At 42.6% G+C, this 19,189-nt stretch overlaps 2 protein-coding genes across 2 annotated transcripts; one reads left to right on the plus strand and one right to left on the minus strand.

The window, feature by feature from the left end:
- The first annotated feature begins 4,815 nt into the window (after window positions 1–4,815).
- ptgr1.1 (prostaglandin reductase 1, tandem duplicate 1) lies at window positions 4,816–13,935 on the plus strand. The gene is made up of 9 exons (XM_080838472.1): window positions 4,816–4,879; window positions 5,491–5,615; window positions 5,741–5,786; window positions 6,036–6,095; window positions 6,906–7,073; window positions 8,901–9,174; window positions 9,509–9,614; window positions 9,795–9,913; window positions 13,362–13,935. The coding sequence occupies exons 1-9, from the start codon at window positions 4,863–4,865 to the stop codon at window positions 13,470–13,472; spliced, it is 1,026 nt and encodes a 341-aa protein (XP_080694598.1). The 5' UTR covers window positions 4,816–4,862; the 3' UTR covers window positions 13,473–13,935.
- A 331-nt stretch (window positions 13,936–14,266) lies between these two features.
- Window positions 14,267–16,694, minus strand: LOC308365266 (C-reactive protein-like). Its single transcript, XM_080838642.1, has 5 exons — window positions 16,553–16,694; window positions 15,902–15,940; window positions 15,705–15,758; window positions 15,144–15,511; window positions 14,267–14,846 (listed from the first exon to the last, which is right to left on the minus strand). The coding sequence occupies exons 1-5, from the start codon at window positions 16,626–16,628 to the stop codon at window positions 14,481–14,483; spliced, it is 903 nt and encodes a 300-aa protein (XP_080694768.1). The 5' UTR covers window positions 16,629–16,694; the 3' UTR covers window positions 14,267–14,480.
- Between the last annotated feature and the right edge of the window lie 2,495 nt (window positions 16,695–19,189).

Below are 19,189 nucleotides of genomic sequence, written 5' to 3' on the forward strand. Positions count from 1 at the left end.
AGCAAAGATACATGTCCTCTCACTCAGCTGGTCCTGAGCTCTCCAGATCCCCACACACACCATACTAGCACCCTCAGGACCACAACAGGAAGGCACCTGAAATTTGTATAAACCAAATTGGAGAAACTATTTAACAAAATGACATAACCAATTGGAAAACACAATCAAAAACACAAAGTAAAATGCAATTCTATTTGGCCCTAAACACAAATTATACTTAAGCACGCTATTTGACGCATGACAATGTCACACTCATAATTCTAGTCAGAATATGAGTCTGATACTGCTCCATTGGGCTGTGATTATGGGGCGTGTTTCAAACGTAGACCATCGGGGCCAGCTAATACATTAAACTTTTACCGGATCCCGTACGAAGGACGACGAAAACACATTTTCGATCGACAAATGCCTTGATCGCATTTCTCTGTTCCTTTTTCAAAATGAATGCGCTGTCAATGTCTTCTAAAACAGACTCCAATCTCCACATTTCAGCTCTCCAGCGGCAGCTGGCTTCAAACCAAGCGCTCTTTGGTGACGTAGTTGATTACGTTACGGTTGATCATCTGTCCATCATCGTATAAAGCCCGCCCTGACAATTTGAATGGCTGTCTAGTTTTCGGTCGGGCATAATTTCTCCCCAACGGAGCGATGCCAGACCGAACTTCCAGACCTCAAATGTTGTGGGCGGGGCTAAATTCGGTCTGGCATCCAGGCTATATTTGACCCTGATCACAGACCACAATCTGAGAACCACGTTGACAAAGTACAGACTGGCCATAGAGGTGGGTAACAAGGAAAACAGACTGTGCCTCCATTGCGAACAAGGAACAGTAGAGACAGAGCTGCACTTCCTGACACAGTTCACACAATATGAGGACATTAGACAAAACTATTTTAAAAAGCTTGGTGAGGTCCTCCCTAAGTTCCTGCTGGCAAGCAGTGAGGAGAGGCTTTCACTTCTTATCTATCCAACCTAAATGCTTTGGCAATACTGTAAAACGTTATGGTCATGCCAATAAAGCTTCTTTTGAATTTGAATTTGAGAGAGTGAGAGAAAGAGTGTGTGTGAGAGACAGAGAGAGAGATAGTGAGAAAGAAAGAGTGAGAGAGAGTGAAATTGAGAGAAAGAGTGTGTGAGAGAGAGAGAGTGAGTGTAAGAGAATGTGAAAAGGGGAAACCGCAGGTCAACCGAACTCACAGAGGGGCCCACAGCAGCATGTCAGCACAAAGCGATCTAAGAGGGGTTGTGTGTGTGTGTGTGTGTGTGTTGTGTGTGTGTGTGCGTGTGTGTGTGTGTGTGTGTGTGTGTGTGTGTGTGTGTGTGTGTGTGTGTGTGTGTGTGTGTGTGTGTGTGTGTGTGTGTCTGCCAGGGGATGTGGCTTCCCCTCTCTTTGCATAATGTCCGCTGAGGGCAGCTAGATTTGCTTGGAGGGGGTCACATAAGCCACTGCAGCAAGGTCAAGATATTGCATAAACATGTGTGTGTGTGTGTGTGTGTGTGTGTGTGTGTGTGTGTGTGTGTGTGTGTGTGTGTGTGTGTGTGTGTAAAACATGTCTGTTCTTCAGACTGTCTAGACAGTGGAACTCAGCAGAAGCGGCACTTCTGTCACAATGCATCATTGTGTCTTTTGGGTTGTGTGTGTGTGTGTGTGTGTGTGTGTGTGTGTGTGTGTGGTGTGTGTGTGTGTGTGTGTGTGTGTGTGTGTGTGCGTGTGCGTGTGTGTGTGTGTCTATGAGTGTAGCTGAGGATAGGGCAGGGCAGAACTGCAGCATCTACAGGAACCATGATGAGGTTCCCCTGCGGAAAAAGCATCTAAACAACCGTGTGTGTGTGTGTGTGTGTGCGTGCATGCGTGTTTGTTTGTGTGTGTGATTCTGAGTGTGTATGTGTTTTCTGTGTTTGCATCGTTATTCATTACTGGTATATTTTAGCTGGTATATCATTTCATGCCAAACATTCCACAATATTGTGTACACAGGGTGGTCAGAAAACGGATGTCCAGGTTTTGTGTTTTTTTTTTTTTTTTGCTGTTGGGGCATTTTTCCTCTGTCAGTCTCACGTGTGGTTTAGTCTTGTCTTTGTTGGAAGCACCCACGAAGCAAACACTGCCACCAGACACAGGCAGAGGCACAGAATTATGAGAAATGTACTTACATGTGCAGCTACGCAACTTTAAGATCTGAAGACATGACAAAAGAGAGAGAGAGAGAGGGAGAGAGAGAAAGAAAGAGAAAAAGAGAGAGAGAGAGAAGCTCATATACTGAAAGCTTGGATCTATGTTACTGATTCTAGACTCATTCAAATAATCCTGGTTTAAGGTGAAGTGCTTTCACGCTAGTGAAGGCTCTGAAGCATGCAGAATTTCTGGCTAACATTTGACATTCTTTTATAATGTTCTGTTTGAAGTTTGGAGAAGAACAGGTCTGGTTTAGCAGCTGTGACAGCTCTGGTCATTTGACTTTGTCCAAACTAAATAAAGGCAGGTAGAAGACTGCACTTATTACAAAGATGACATCTACTGCCATATTTTCTAACAAATGGGTGAAATAACGTGTCAATTAAACTATAATGCCTGTTGCTAATGCCTTTAACACAGCAGATAGGACACTGTGAGTGACAACAAACTGCAAGCTACTATACACCTCAACAGCATTCCTTGCTTTTATTGTTTATAACATAAATGTAGCCTAGATGTTAGGTCACTTCAACCTAGTGTTTACCATCTTGTGGGGTTTGGGATGGGAAATAGGTGTTTTGCGTTTCTTGCAGCGCTAGTGTCTATTTCGCACAAACTTGATTTCGCTGCAGCGCGATGCTGTCCTGAGAAGCCGCGGAGACCTACCGCATCACTGCGACACTCTCGCGCTACGCTGTCTGAGAGCTCCCCCTTGTGGCCAAATTGGAGATCTGCGACCTCTTATCCACAACGACGTAAGGGGAGGTGAGATAGCGTTTTAATAACTAGAAAATGCATTTCCTGAAGGAAATACCAGTGCATGAAATGCAAAGGTTAAGAAAGGAAGAAGAAAAGAAAGAAGAGTGAAAGAAGGAAAGAAGAGTGGAAGAAGGAAGACAAAATGAAAGAAGAGTGAAGAAAGGAGAGAAGAGTGGAAGAAGGAAAGAAGAAAAGAAAGAAGAGTGAAATAATGAAAGAAGAAAGGAAAGAAGAGTGAAGGAAGGAAAGAAGAGTGGAAGAAGGAAATAAGAAAAGAAAGAAGAGTGAAAGAAGGAAAGAAGCAAGGAAAGAAGAGTGAAAGAAGGAAAGAAGAGTGTAAGAAGGAAAGAAGAGTGAAGAAAGGAAAGAAAAGTGGAAGAAGGAAAGAAGAGTGGATGAAGGAAAAAAGAAAGGCAAGAAGAGTGGAAGAAGGAAAGAAAAATGGAAGAAGAAAATAAGAAAGGAAAGAAGAGTGGAAGAAGGAAAGAAGAGTGAACAAGAGTGGCTCTGGATGAAGAGATAAAGAGAGAGTGAAAATATTGAAAAAAGGAGATAAAAATGGAGTGAAGAAGAGAGATTGAGTGTGAGAGAAAGTTGACTGAGAGAGAAAGATGGAGAGATGGAGAGAAAAACAATTGAGAATGGATGGTGTCTTAATGTTCCTAGTTACAGTTAAATTGAGAGGGACAGAGAGAGAAGAGGTTCCTTGTATTTGGCGCAGGTGTCAGTAAAGCACAGGTGCAAGCCAGTTTAAAGACCCTATTATGATGTCATAATGGCCCAATGTAAGTCAATGGGAGAAATGTATATTCATTTGTCTTTAATATCTTAAAAAGTATAAAGTTTAGAAAAGTGAAAAATACATGGCATAAGTGTCGTTTACAAGACCTACGCGACAACGTTTGAATGAAGTTTCTAGTTAAGCGGTTCGGGCTGAATTAATCACAGAAAAAGGTAACAAGAATAAGAAGAAGAAGAAGAAGAAGAAGAAGCCTAGGAATAACAATACAGGGCATTTCATGCACTGTAATAAATGACAGACCGTGGGCCGAGGCGAGGGTGTGGGCCAGCAGAAAAAGCCAACAGCAGCATTTTATCTTAAATAAGAGAAAATTGAGTCAGTCCCAAAAGTCGTTTAAAAACGTTGAAAGAACGAAGAGGACTGAAGGACTAGTGCAGAATGTATCGGCCTTTCGGAGAACATGCGTTTGCAACTTGCTCCTCCTTATCTTGGTGTCAGCAAGTCTTTACATGTGGCCCTCTTGATGATGGTGCTTTTAAGTGGATGACTGAAAGCACGCAAAGCGCAATCTTCACTGTACTCTTCACTGCCTACATCAAGTTGTTTTTTTATAAATCATTGTGTGAGCTTTTGCGTTTTCACCTTTGTATCTAGTCTGCTTAGCCAAATGTATTCGCGAATGCACTATTGCTGTATCGAGTTCAAATTTGTTTAAGTCTAAAACATACTATAATTGTCTTTAATTAATAGCCCTACTGATTTTAGTTAAAAGTAAAAGCTGCGAATAGTTTACTTTTGTCTTAGGTGCTGGGTTATAGGCTACTTACATTTTTATACTTTACTTGTGTTATGATATCTTGAGTTAGGAAATGCACGACTAACTGCGGGTTAACTGCAATCTTATTTGTTGTTGTTTTCTTGTTTGTCATGCTCGTGTTCACATGGCATCGGCGAATGGTGCTGCTAGTCGTAGGTAAAATATGATGTTAGACCGTGTGTGGTTGTTGCTTCTCGAATGTCTGAGAAAATATTGTATCACTAGCCAATCAGAGAACAGAGCTTGAGTGAACCCCAGAGTCGTGAGCCAATCAGCGACCCAGCGGGGAGTTCCCGGGCGGTCTGCTAACTTTCGCTGTCGTTGAAAACAAACGTGAAGTCGTCTTGCGGTACTGTGAACTCATTTCATGGAAAACTCCGGAAGGTAACGTTTCTGTTGTATACTGTGCTATCCCGTTCCTTTTCAAGAGGTATTGAAAGAAGAATAGACTATGAAAATATGTAAATACATTGAAGTAACTCGAGCTATTGGACTCAATTGACAAAGCCCTTGTGGCGGCAAAACTCGATTTGCTTGCTGATTGTGTTTTATACATTAACTATTCTGCTATATCACGTAATGTGAAATTAATCAGTTGTTAATGTTATCTTCATTACGTTTTATTTTTGCATCAGTTGCTTCCATGGAACTGCATGTGTTGACTTTGTCCATATACGGTGACATTAGCATGAACATTTTACGAGAAAGAATAGAGCTTCCAAGATCTGAATAAGTCAAGGGTTAAGATTTACTGTTGGTGGAAAGGGTACACGGAGGTTCATCCCAGCAGCGACAGACTTAAAATGTTTTTTTTTTGTATAAAAGCTGATATCTTAGCAAGCCTCTTTTTTTTGTAGATGACTCTCAATCAAAAAATATTGTTGTAGATGTAGGCTGACATAGCATGCAAGTGCATGTCACTGTTTTGATAGTTATCCAAGATAATGTTAGTGTTTTTGAAGTCAACAGTGCTTTTCTCTGTCTTCTTCGATCAGTATTCCCAAGCAGAGAATCATGGTTCAAGCCAAAGCCTGGATCCTCCTCAAGCACTTCGATGGCTTTCCCAAAGACAGCGACTTCGAGCTGAGAGTTGAGCAGCTGCCGGAGCCCAAAGATGGAGGTGTGTACCTTAATTTAACCCTTTAAAGAAAAGTTGCACCGTAAAATGCCAATGCCGATGGCGTTTAGCTGTGCCACTGCAGGTCCGTTATATAATGTGTTGTGTAATTTTGTGTTGCCGTGCAGAGATTCTCTTGGAGGCTGTGTATCTAAGTGTGGATCCTTACATGAGGTAAGCCTGTCAGGATATTCCCATCAAACGAGTGCTTTAGTTGTTAGGGGCAAGACTCTGTTATACTGATATTGGTTTTACCGTTTTACCTCTTTTGGCTTCAGAGGATGCTAAAACGTGTCCATAATGTGTCCCACCTGTTTGTTTACATGAGACCGACGGATGGTGTTTATGAGTTTAGGTTTTGACTAAGGGAAGAGGATATATAATTATGAACTAAATGAATCTGTCTCCCTCCCTTGTCTCTAGGCCTTTCAGTCGGGTGCGGATGAAAGAGGGAGATGTGATGATTGGAGCTCAAGTGGCCAAGTATGAAACATACACACCTGTGGACACACACACACACACACACACACACACCCACACACTCACAAACACAAGCACAAGCAGACACACACAGACAAACACACAAAACCTGAGCCGAGTGTTTCTTGTCTTCTGCACGTCATATGTTGATGGGTCTGGATTCGAGCAAGCATCTGTGAGTTGTTAGTAGCCCTGATGCCACATGATGTAGTTTGTTTGGCAGGGAGATCAGAGGGCCTTGCCGGTCAGTCACGCCCCAGTGAAGCGTGGGTAATATGCGGGAACCGAGCCGCTGAAGTTGTTTATTGGTATCAAAAGAAGAAGAAGAAAAAAACTCCCACACACCTGCAGTTTCTCAAGAGATCCTCTTGATGGAACATAAACACGTTGCCATGTGCTATTGATTACAGTACTCCTTAAATGGACTGAAGCTTTTGATCTCTGTCTGGCAAGGCTTTATATCCTGTTTGTTAAAGAAGATGTCAACACCTTATTTCTTGTAGAATTGAATTGTAAGAATAATAATTAAAAAAAAATGCACAAGACTGTAATAAAACTCAAACAGCAGTGAAACTATTCCTGTACACAAAGAATCGAACCGACTGTGCATATGCTACATCTTCTTACGCAACCACTGGAATGTGTGAGGGACTGACAGCAGACACATATCCCATATCACATATCCCACATATCACCATATAAATATGTGTAGCTTGCAGCTGCTGGCACTCTTCCTTTCCATGTAATTATATGTTATGAAATATGTGTGTGTTTTTTCTACCACTTCTCACCTCTCTGTCTCCTCCTCTGTAGGGTGGTCCAGAGCAGGAACCCCTTGTTCCCCGAGGGCTCTCACGTCATCAGTCGATCCGGCTGGAGGACGCACACCGTGTCCGACGGCACTGGTGTCATACTCCTGCTCTCTGACTGGCCAGCTGATGTGCCATACTCTCTGGCACTGGGCGCCATCGGCATGCCTGGGTAAGACTGGCATACAATTAAAGCGAGGCTGTGCTATCAATGTCTCTATAAATCTTTATCTATCTATCTCTGTAGTATGTATAATTAGCTGATACATACTGTCATCTGTGTTTTGGTTTGTCAGGTATTCCTCCTCCCTCATTGGTCCCTTTTATCCACTAATGTATCCAGTCTCTCTTCTCACTTATTACTAATTCATACATCCATTTAGTCACAAGAAGGTTTGTCCTACCCCCACTTTGACACCTGTTTGTTTTCCCCCGAGTCACTTTGCAACGCAATCGTGCAACGTTACTTCCTGTTGTTCACCGTAGTTCATTGTTTATCTGTTCGTCGATGCATACCTCTTTTCCTGCTCTGACGTTCTCCCCCACCGGTATGTTCGTGCTAAACCTTCACATGCACCATACTGTACCATACATCCATCCAGTCACACGTTAGTTGACACACGCTTCTACCCTTACCGGTCATGGGTGATTGTATGCTCATCCACCTTGTTTCTTATAAGAGGTTTTGAAAGAGATTGGTCATATGGCCATCTAAACAATTCTTTGATTGATTTGGGAATGATGTTTGATCACTTGCACCTCTTTCAATAGCATTTTATTAGTGTGTTATCCCTGTTCACCAAGGGCGTAAGGATTGGTTATTTCAGTGCTAGAGTTTGTGATTGGTTATTTCAGTGCTAGAGTTTGTGATTGGTTATTTCAGTGCTAGTTTGTGATTAATTATTTCAGTGCTAGAGTTTGTGATTGGTAATTTCAGTGCTAGAGTTTGTGATTGGTTATTTCCGTGCTAGAGTTTGTGATTGGTTATTTCAGTGCTAGAGTTTGTGATTAAATATCGTTAGTGCAGAAGTAGTGCAATAGATGACAACAAGGGAAAGGATTTCCACTGCATAAAACAAAGCAGACCCGAACATTACCATCGTTTAACTCACCTTTTTATGAACCACAGATGCGCGTGTGTGTATGTGTGGGTCTTTGAGTTTGAGTTTGAGTTTGAGTTTGAGTTTGAGTTTGAGTGTGTGTGTGTGTGTGTGTGTGTGTGTGTGTGTGTGTGTGTGTGTGTGTGTGTGTGTGTGTGTGTGTGTGTGTGTGTGTGTGTGTGTGTGTGTGTGTGTGTCCACATATGGCCTCCAGATGCTGCTGCAGAGTTGCAAAATGAACTGTCTGCGATTGATGCGTAAACTTAAGACCATTTAACACAAAGATAAGAGGTCTCTGTTTAGCTTCCTGCCAGGCTTAAAATAAGCACCGCACTTTCCAGTGCATCTGACCATGCCAAACGAACGTTAGTACCTGGTTGTGATTTGGTTGTTTGTTGTGATTGGTTAAATATTTTGGCATTGAGAAGACTGATATATAGAAGACCGATGTTGAGCGTAAACAGGTAAAGGTCAGGTATTTAGCAGACGCTTTTATCCAAAGTGACTTACAGATGACCTGCAGCGACTCGAGTTAAAACCCCGGGGGACACTAACCACTGCACCACCACACCCAGATGTGAAGTCAGCACTGGTTGATGCAACCATGTTTTAGATTATATAGTAATGTTTTGTTCGTTTCAGCAATTGAGGTGGAATTTGTGCAAACAGTGAGGGTTTGTTGGGTAAGGTGTTACTTATGAATTTATGAGGGTGCAAAATGTCTGTTCTGAAAGATGAGTGGCGATCATGTGTGTGTGTGTGTTTGTGTGTGTGTGTGTGTGTGTGTAAAGGATGCATGTTAAATAACCAATAATGTGTGTGAGAGAAAAGTTTTCAACATAAGACATGCGGGGATGGTCATGACATATATATGACATATGTATATGTGTACTTGCCAGGCTCACTGCCTTATATGGTCTGGAGGAGGTGTGTCAGCTCAAGGCTGGCGAGACGCTATTGGTCAACGCGGCGGCGGGTGCCGTGGGAACGGTGGTGGGGCAGATCGCCAAGCTGAAGGGCTGCCGTGTGATTGGCTCGGCAGGAAGCGACGCCAAGGTGGCCTACCTGAAGGAGCTGGGCTTTGACCAGGCCTTCAATTACAAGACCGTCCCGTCACTGGAGCAGGCCCTCAGGGAGGCGGCGCCAGAGGGATACGACTGCTACTTCGAGAATGTGAGTGTCTGTGTGTGCATGTGTGTGTATATTTACTAGTGTGTATATATGTGAGTGAGTGAGTGTATTTACTAGTGTGTACGTGTGTATATGTGTGCGTGCAACCGTATTGAAAGTGATTGTGTGTGGAAACTAGCATAGTTTGGTTTGTAACATCTTGTGGTTCCCTTGCTTAATTGAAATCATACCTGTGTGTGTGTGTGTGTGTGTGTGTGTGTGTGTGTGTGTGTGTGTGTGTGTGTGTGTGTGTGTGTGTGTGTGTGTGTGTGTGTGTGAAGGACCAGATTAACAAGGTTATGCAAGTGTTTTTTTTCTGTGTGTGTGTTTGCTTTAGGTTGGCGGTGCTTTCTCCAGTGTGGCCATCCCCCTGATGAAGCCCATGGGCCGCATCGCTGTGTGTGGAGCCATCTCTACTTACAACGACACCACTCCACAGACAGGTCTGCCTTCTCTCTCTCGCTTTCTTTCTCTCTCTCTCTCTCTCTCTCTCTATCTCTCTGTCTCCCTTTTCCTCTCCCTATATGTTTGTCCTCCAATTTGACTTAACCTGAACTAAGATGCTTCTGTTAACTCCCTACATATATATTTATGTGTGTGTGTGTGTGTGTGTGTGTTGACAGGACCATTCCCGCACCTGACGATGATCATGAATCAGATCCGTATGGAGGGCTTCCTGGTGGGTCGCTGGGAGCACAAGAACCAGGAGTCGCTGCGCCGCCTGCTGGCCTGGAAACAAGAGGCAAGTGGTCGGTCCATAACACAGACCAAAGGAACTCATACAGGGCTCCCACGGTCAGGGGAATCCTGAATAGTCATGGAATTCTAAAATCCCATTTTTCAGGCCTGAGAAAGTCATGAAATTCAGTAAATTCAGTGGATGTGTTGAAAAAGTACTTAAATATTTTGTCATGTAGATATAATGAAATGAATGGTTAGTGTACTCTTTCCTGGATAATGTTTGTTGTGCAAATGTCTGAAGCGTGACGCATTTTCCACTTGAATTGACATAAGCTAACTAACCTAGAAAAGGAATGGAAAAGGTTGATGTTTAATTTTCATTCTATAATCAGGCCCAACATGTGGAGTAGATTACTAAATGTATTTGATTCTATGTTGTCAAATTTCATTACACGTAGTAATGGAAAAGGTTTTAAATGTTGTCAATCAAAATGGGTGGGAACCCTGCTTATAGTAACACTACGTTTCAAAGATAGTGTGTAGCGTTTGGTGGCCTCTATTAGTAGAAATGGAATATATTATTCATAATTAGGTTTTCATTACTAGTTTACCTGTAACAATAAATCATTGTGTTTTCGTAAGCTTATGTGAGCCCTTCGTAGTGAGTGGGTCCTCTTCGACAGAGTCCGCCATGTTGCACCTGCCATGAGACAGGGCTTGTTCATTGACCATCACTACAACATCCGCATTTTTAGTCTAAGGTCATGAGAATGTGTTCTTCATTTGGTCTTAACGACTGAAGTATTTACTGTTTTAATGGCCAATGATAACATGAGAAGCCTTTGGGCTTCATGCCAACACTTCTGTCAGAACCTTTCACCTCTGCAGGATGTTTTGATGGCTCTGTCGATGACGTCCGTGTGGCTGACCACAGAGGTTTCACTTGAGAGCCTGTGGGGGAGTTCAGTTTTGTTTTTCATGAAGGCGTCTACTTTGTTTGGAAACAGTCGGGCAAAGGTCGAGTTTGAAGTGTGTGATGAAGAGCAGGCCTGTTGTTGGGTCTGTTTGTTTTTGAGTGCCAGTGTTTGCTAGACTTCTAGGCAGGAAACAGGGAGGCCTCTTGAACAACTCTTAAGTTCAGATTGCACAGCTCGCGCTCTGTGAGAGGCTGCGGGAGCTGTTTGAGCTCTTTGGGAGGGCTGGTTTGGAAAGTTTGGGGAAGTTAAGGGAAATGCTTTTTCTCATCCCTTTTTTTGTTTTGGCATATAAGGTTAAGAAGATGAGGGAGGTGGGTTTGTGATGGGTTCAGCATGAATGGCCGTTTGGAGATGTAGAAAAAATTAGTTATTGTAGAGTGGTTTGGTTCAACTGAGTGAGTTATTGGAGAGTGGTTTGGTTCAACTGAAGTGTCGTTTACATGGAGCCTAGTTTGTCAAACTGATACGGATAGCTAATACAGATAGCCCTATCATCCATACGAACACTCTCTATCCGCACCTCGTTTCTGCAACGATCGCAGTCCGGGGTAGAAAGTGAGTAGATTTGAATCGGTACGGGGGCTGGTGTTCGTCTGCACGGTTTCACGCAACCTGATGACGTCACTGCCCCACGTGATCTTTTCCGCCATCTCCAACCAGTATATAAATAACTTGTTCTCCCTCAAAATCTCACTCATGGTGGGCCTCGAATTCACTAACATTAACCCAGTCTTCTGATTTTTGATTAGCCCCCTATCTTGATCTAATTCTTCTTATTCAGACGTAACATAACTTTCATGACCACAAATATAAATTGGCCAGCGATTTAATTTGCTTTTTTATTCATAAATGTATGTAAAATGCTCGGAGCAATGCATCATGGGAGATGGGATGACAGACATGTCATGTTACTGTTCCAAACTCTTTATTATCAATAGAAAAAATAATTCATTTTCGCATATCCTTTAGTCTGACCACTGATTTTATTAACCATCATAATGTAATGTTGTTAATTGGAGCTTGAATGTCTTGTGTAATTTGTTTATCCGTTTGCTGCTTCCTTTACCTTGTGCTTTTGAGTCTCTTCTTCTAGGTTTTTCACGTTTTTTCAGTTGTGTAAATAAAGCGCTAAAGCGCCACCCACAGGCGTGAGGTATGTACTACAGTCGGTTCACCGCAATCTGCTGCCTCCGTGTTTACGCAAATCTCTCGTTGCCAGCCTCCGTATTTACGAAATTAAAAGATTCGATTGGTGTGAAAAGTAAATCCGATTCGGAGGCCCTAGACTTCGTGTGCATAGCACCTAAGTGAGTTATTGGAGAGTGGTTTGGTTCAACTGAGGTGCAATGCACACGAAGTCTAGGGCCTCCGAATCGGATTTACTTTTCACACCAATCGAATCTTTTAATTTCGTACATACGGAGGCTGGCAACGACAGATTTGCGTAAACACGGAGGCAGCAGATTGTGGTGAACCGACTGTAGTATATACCTCACGCCTGTGGGTGGCGCTTTAGCGCTTTATTTACACAACTGAAAAAAACGTGAAAAACCTAGAAGAAGAGACTAAAAAGCACAAGGTAAAGGAAGCAGCAAACGGATAAACAAATTACAGAAGACATTCAAGCTCCAATTAACAACATTACATTATGATGGTTAATAAAATCAGTGGTCAGACTAAAGGATATGCGAAAATGAATTCTTTTTTCTATTGATAATAAAGAGTTTGGAACAGTAACATGACATGTCTGTCATCCCATCTCCCATGATGCATTGCTCCGAGCATTTTACATACATTTATGAATAAAAAAGCAAATTAAATCGCTGGCCAATTTATATTTGTGGTCATGAAAGTTATGTTACGTCTGAATAAGAAGAATTAGATCAAGATAGGGGGCTAATCAAAAATCAGAAGACTGGGTTAATGTTAGTGAATTCGAGGCCCACCATGAGTGAGATTTTGAGGGAGAACAAGTTATTTATATACTGGTTGGAGATGGCGGAAAAGATCACGTGGGGCAGTGACGTCATGAGGTTGCGTGAAACCGTGCAGACGAACACCAGCCCCCGTACCGATTCAAATCTACTCACTTTCTACCCCGGACTGCGATCGTTGCAGAAACGAGGTGCGGATAGAGAGTGTTCGTATGGATGATAGGGCTATCTGTATTAGCTATCCGTATCAGTTTGACAAACTAGGCTCCATGTAAACGACACTTGAGTGAGTTATTGGAGAGTGGTTTGGTTCAACTGGTCCTGTGGAGGTTTTAAGGAGGAGGGGGGACAGGTGGGATTAAGATTGAATATGCTTATTACTAGGGATGGGTATCGTTTGGGTTTTTTCCGATACCGGTACATAACCGATACTTTTAAAACGATAACGATATCCCTACTGTGTTTGAAGTACATTTAATAAACACACACTTTGAACATGTAATAAACACCTGCCCACTTTTCCTCTCTCCAACTCCATTTTTCCCCTCTTACCTTCTCCCTCCTTCTCCCTCTCCGTTTTCCCCCATTACTGTCTTAGGGGAAGCTGAAGTGTCCGGAGCACGTGACCAGCGGCTTTGAGAACATGCCAGCTGCCTTCATGGGCATGCTCAGTGGGGAGAACCTTGGCAAAGCCGTTGTTAAGGCCTGAGCCCGCCCACCCCCCTCACCCCACACTCTACCCTACCATTGCCCTGCCTGGGTGCAGCCAATCAGATGCTTAAAAGCTCCTTTGGAGCTGTTTGGACTAATGGAACCACCCGCAACCCCAACTCAAGCGCTCAAAATCCAGTGCTGCCTTGAAGTGCCATTTGTCTTTATGTCCACCAGTAACTTGCGGTTCAGGTCAAGCAAGTCGGTCATCAAAAGAGGAACAGGACATTTCCCAACTCTTAACTCTCACTTGCAGTAGCATTAATGGCCGCATTAACAACAACCAACGTTTTTTATTAACTTTTTAGCCTTACCCTGGTTGTCCCAATGTAATCATAGAATATGAGTGTTTAAGCAGATAGGTTAATTAGACTAAGTGAGGGAGTGTGTTCCTGCTGGTTTGGGCTGACACCGAAGTGGCTCCTGTTTTTTTGGGAAATAAAGATTGATTTTTCTTACAAGTCTTGTAAAATGGTGTGTTTTTTTGGTTTCCTCTTTCTACCTGTTTGAGGGTTGGCTAGAGGAGGTCTAGTGATTAACACTTTTGTAAGCACTGAAACACAAGTTGTGTGTGTGTGTGTCGACACACAAGTGAAAGTACAAAAAAACTGAAAATAGGGAACCGCATATCTGAGCTGCCAGGAAATGCCCTGAATAGGCAGAAGGATAAGGGCACATTGAAGCGGCCCTTATTTATTTGACATTATAGTTGAACCAAGACAACGAATGTCCCTGGGAAGGAGCGCAAGCAAGCCATTTGAAAAAGCAGTTTATTGAGACGCTCAGCTGACCATCACAGTAGGACTGGTGAACATACATTCCTCACAAAAGTACATGTTGTTCCTGATGTGTATTAGAAATACAGAGTGACATTTAATGATTTAAATCAGGTTAACATGTGAAAAAAATGATTTTAATTCAGTGTAACAATCAATGTTGAAATAGCAGAAATCACTTGCTTCATTTTAATTAAGCATGACTGCAGAAGCTTCCAGTAAGTCGCTCCTTACTCCAGGAGCACCTGGCTATAACCACAACGCTTTCGCAGCCCCAAGCAACCTCCTACGCTGTCTGCGCCTCCCTGGACTACATTACCCAGCTTCCCGTTCTTCCGCCAGTGCCTCCGCTGTTGCTTGCCGGTGCTGTCGTTCTCAGCAGGCCCCCCCTGGCTTTCGTAGGCGTTCTCCACGACAGCGTAGCCCTGGGAGGTGTAACTCATGTCACGCCAGCTCAGCATGTTTCCGGAGGGAAAGCCCCAGCCCTGGTTGTAGGAGCGCAGCCAGGAGACAGGGACGACCTTGTCCCACATGTGAATGTCAGTCACCTGACCTTCGAACCCTGATAGAGTCATCGTAGCGGGACCATAGAATCTCTGTAAGGCAGAGATGACTGAAGTTAACTTGTTTACTGGTTATTATGAATCTGCGTTAACCTGAGTGTGTAAATGAATTTGAGTCCATGTGTAAAACAATGCACACTGTCTGTTCAACAATCTGAACTTAATCACTCCTGCATCTACACATAGCCACTGCACATCAGAGAGAGCGGGAGAGAGAGAGAGAGATAAAGAGAGTGTGTGTGTGTCAGAGATAAAAATAAAGTGTGTATGTGAGGAAGAGAACTAAAGAGTGTGTGTGAGAGAAAGAGTGTATGTGTATGCGTGTCTCACCTGCCCCCTCCACATGCCTTTCCTGACACTCATCTTCCCATCCTTCCACATCTGGGTCATGCCTGTGTCTGAGTCCCAGGTCACGCACAGGCTGGTCCACGGCCAGAGCTTCCCAAACGAGGGGATCATAGACACGGGCTGGAGGTTTTTGGATGCCTGGCCCACCGTCAGCTCGTACCCCAAGGCCATGGACCTCAGGGTGAGAGTGGCGCTGTTGCTCGTCGTCAAGGTGAATATGGCAGCACCCGGTGTGGCTTCCGCAATGATGCGGAGGCAGACGGTGAACGCATTGATGTTGTCGTAACGGGGGGGGCCACGGAACGTGACGACACTCCCGGACATCACGCTGAACATGCGCCCAGTCAGGTCTGTGGACAGAAACACACACACTCACTTACAAACATACATGTAGGCTACCCATGCAATCACTTTAGTACAACAATTATACACACACACATACACACTTTTGGGAATTGCAAAAGACACAAGCAGACACAAATAAACATGCAAAGAACACGTGTGCTGAGGACTATACTAGTTTTGTGTGTGTTGCTTTTTTACCATTGCCTGGGGAAGGACTTGATGTCCAGTACCACTCACGAGTGGCTGTCCAGTCTGTTTTTTAAACAAAATAGATTGTATTATAGAAAACCTAAACCATAATATTTCCCTCTAGCCATCATTACAGTTAATTTAGTAAACAGGTATTAACAAATAAAGAAAGGTAACTTTGAGGCAAACAAACGTGAGTGACTCACCTGGCCACCTTCGAGTGGTATAGTGTTCAGGAGGACTATCTGTGAGAAGAATCACAATTCAGATATCAACAAGCTGAGGCAGATCATCTTTGATGAAAAGTTAAAAAAAAATGCCATTAATGCCCCCAGTGACCGCTGTGACCGCTGTGACCGCTGTCGGGTTGACATCTACATTGCCAACATTTGTACCACATTTGGTAAAAAAAAACATTTGACCTTTTTTATGACTTTTTAAGGACCTTTAATGAAATACCCACGACCCAAACCCCAAGCTGCCTCCTTTCACAACCTACGAGTACCCAACATTTCCTAGCACAGATTTAGTTGCATGTTGGGCCTGATTATTGAATCAAGATAAAAACTACATTTTCCATCCCTTTTCTAGGCTAATTAGGTCATAACTCAAGAAAATGCGTCACGCTACAGAAACAAAACAATACAGGAAAGAGTACAATAACAATACATTCCATTATATCGACATACGACCAAATATCTCATTACTTTTTCAACACTTTCAATTAATTTACTGAATTTCATGACTTTCCACGGCCGTCACTGTAGCTTGAAGACTACGCGCTAAAGCAACACGTTAAAAGGCTGAAATAAAACTAAACTAGAACAAAGATGAAACGAATGCAAAATCCAACTTACCCGTCACCATGAAGGTGCCCGTGGTGCCCGTTAACATCCACACCAACGCTAACGCGTAAACTAATGAGATGGCCATCGTTCAAGCATCTGGCTACGTCCAGAAATGAACCTCCTAAACCAACCTTCGCGCACTTCTTTGCAGTTCTGATTTTGCTCTGCGCCAGAGTTTCGTTTCTCTGAAAATGCGCCATAAGCTGTCTACCGGTCTGTCCAACCCACATTTGGGAAGTAGCTTATCAGAACGTAAACTCAGATGTTCTGTTTGTGTTAGTAGTGGGCCTGGGCTAGGGAGAAGTTATGGTTTCTTGTGTAGGCTTTGCATACTTACTCATGACATCCGTATTTTTTTGGAATGTTTAGTAATTTACATGCAAGGATTTGAACAGTTTATGTTGGGAGATGAGACGAGCAGTGCTGTACCTGTACAAATACCCCCTCAAATAAGAATAAGACATATTCAAAGTGTGTGTGGTGTTTCTGTGTGTGTGCATGTTTGGCCATGATGAGTGATGATTTACTTCTCTCTTGTGAGTGCTGACTTCCTACTCTCCTTGAAAGTTCTGGAATGCAGGGCACTTGAATTTGAGATCAACAACTGGATGGAGGACAGTGAGGACAATTCAACAGATTTTCTAGAAAACCCTTGGAAATCCTGCCAAATGTTACATAGTTGAAATTATAATGTTGTATTATGAATAATATAATATCTCCTAGAGGATATCACTAATAATAATATTAATAATAAACAAATAAACCTTCACGCCAATGTATCCAGGCCTCTGCAAAGGTTTCAATACCAGTTCATAGCAATGTGTTCATATGTTGTCAATGGAGGAGACATTTATGCTTCTAAAGCAAGTAGTATGACACTGTTCAAACTACACCAAGTTCATTGGTTCAGTTCTCACTCAGCAGAAAGTTCTGAGTTTTGAGTGGTTACAGACCCTTTGCTGTGTGTGCTAGTGTGCAAGGAGACGCAGAGCAGCACTGTAGTGGACGTTAGTACTACAAGCCTCCACTGGTGTAGTATGAATCTGCTTGATTGACTAATTAAAACTCAGAAGTTGTTTGTGCAGATGCACAGTCTTGAAGAAGATGGAGAGACGAGGATGAAACAAACATGTAAAAAAAAAAAATGTCCTCCTGCTCCTGCTAGTTTACATTTAGCTTTTTATAGATTGACAATCAATTGGTTAAAATTAATAGAAAGACTTTTTACATATTGGAAATATTGCCCATTTCAGTGTTCCAGTCCTGATATCTGACGTTTCTTTAAGTCATGTCTTCTCATCTGACTTTGCATGTCGTCAAGTGTTTAAACATTGGTCAGCTACATACAGAATCTCAGCTATATTGTAATGCAACTGGAACTAGTAGGCAGGATTTCATTGAATTGTGTGTGGGCATAGGAGTTCTGGTTTGGGCTGTGCTTTCACTGAAAAGACACCAGCGTGAAGGAGTTAGAGTTTCTTTCCTCGTCGTCTCCCTCTTCCTCACGGAAGTCCTGGAGTCACACAGCCACACAGTCTCACTCGGAGTCATGAGTTTCCGAGTGGTTACAGACCCTTTGCTGTGTGTGCTGGTGTGCAGGAAGACGCAGAGCAGCGCTGTGGTGGAAGTTAGTACTACCAGCCTCTCACTGGTGTAGTACGAATCTGATTGATTGACTGATTTGATTGTAGACTGATTATTTTCAGTTTCATCCAACTCTGTTTTTCCCCCCTCTTTTGAGCTTTAGACAGATGGCATTCCAATTACCAGTGTGTTTGTTATTCAATATAATATAATATAAGTGTTAGAGAGACAGGTATAAGCGTATTACATTTGATTTAATGTGTTTGGTTTAAGAATAAATGGAATCTTTGATGGAAATATATTAAATCGATTTGTACTGTTAACCTGATTTTCAACCTGTGTTCCGTCTGCTTTTATAATATTACTATTCTCAGGATGAAACATGTCATGAGTGTGCGTGCTTGTGTGTACATCATCCTAACTGCATGCCATTAATGATATGAACAAATGGTCCCAGTCCAAAGGGAAAGTCTTCTGGTTGAACATGAGTTCAGTGAAAACAGTATATGTGTAACCTGAGTTCAATATTCCCCTTTCCCTTACTTTCCTTAATTTATTACTGGGCAGTGACACTGTAACATTAAGCGTCATATTGTGATTTTCCACTTGCCCCCTTCACCTGGTAGGATAGTGTGACTTGTTATCAGCACGCTACTTGATAGAGCAATTACTAGAAGACATTTTTGTTCAGTTTTCAAAACAAGATTAAGCCCTTGAAACAGGTTTTGTGATTTAGAAGAGCAGCTGACCCCAATCCAACAATTTAGGAAAGTGTACTGAAGAACAGAAGGTGAGCTATTAGTCTAATCACTGGGGTCATAAAGGCAGTAATCATCAGAATCTGAAGTGCTTTCAAATTAATTGTTGAAATTGAAATGTTAGACTGTGCCCTTTTTTTTTTTTTACATTTTATCTAATGATAGTTTGTCTAGCTGTAATAATGTCTGTTTTAAATGGCAAACTCGTGATTAAATCAGGGAATCAAGTTTCTTTGCCTGTTTGTTTTTGAACCCAATTAATGTATGGAGAAAGACCAGCCTACTATGATGTCCCACATGGCTC

This window comes from Sprattus sprattus, assembly GCF_963457725.1.
Source record: "Sprattus sprattus genome assembly, chromosome: 5".
NCBI classification, from domain to species: domain Eukaryota; kingdom Metazoa; phylum Chordata; class Actinopteri; order Clupeiformes; family Clupeidae; genus Sprattus; species Sprattus sprattus.

Bases quoted from the DNA above. Each gene is read 5' to 3' on its own strand.
- ptgr1.1 (XM_080838472.1), top strand. The intron at 7,074-8,900 runs GTAAGACTGGCA...TGTACTTGCCAG, and splicing joins GGCGCCATCGGCATGCCTGG to GCTCACTGCCTTATATGGTC. The intron at 9,914-13,361 runs GCAAGTGGTCGG...TTACTGTCTTAG, and splicing joins TGCTGGCCTGGAAACAAGAG to GGGAAGCTGAAGTGTCCGGA.
- LOC308365266 (XM_080838642.1), bottom strand. From the start codon at position 16,628: ATGGCCATCTCATTAGTTTACGCGTTAGCGTTGGTGTGGATGTTAACG. The intron at 15,512-15,704 runs GTAAAAAAGCAA...TTCTGTCCACAG, and splicing joins AAGTCCTTCCCCAGGCAATG to ACCTGACTGGGCGCATGTTC. The intron at 14,847-15,143 runs GTGAGACACGCA...TCTGCCTTACAG, and splicing joins AAGGCATGTGGAGGGGGCAG to AGATTCTATGGTCCCGCTAC.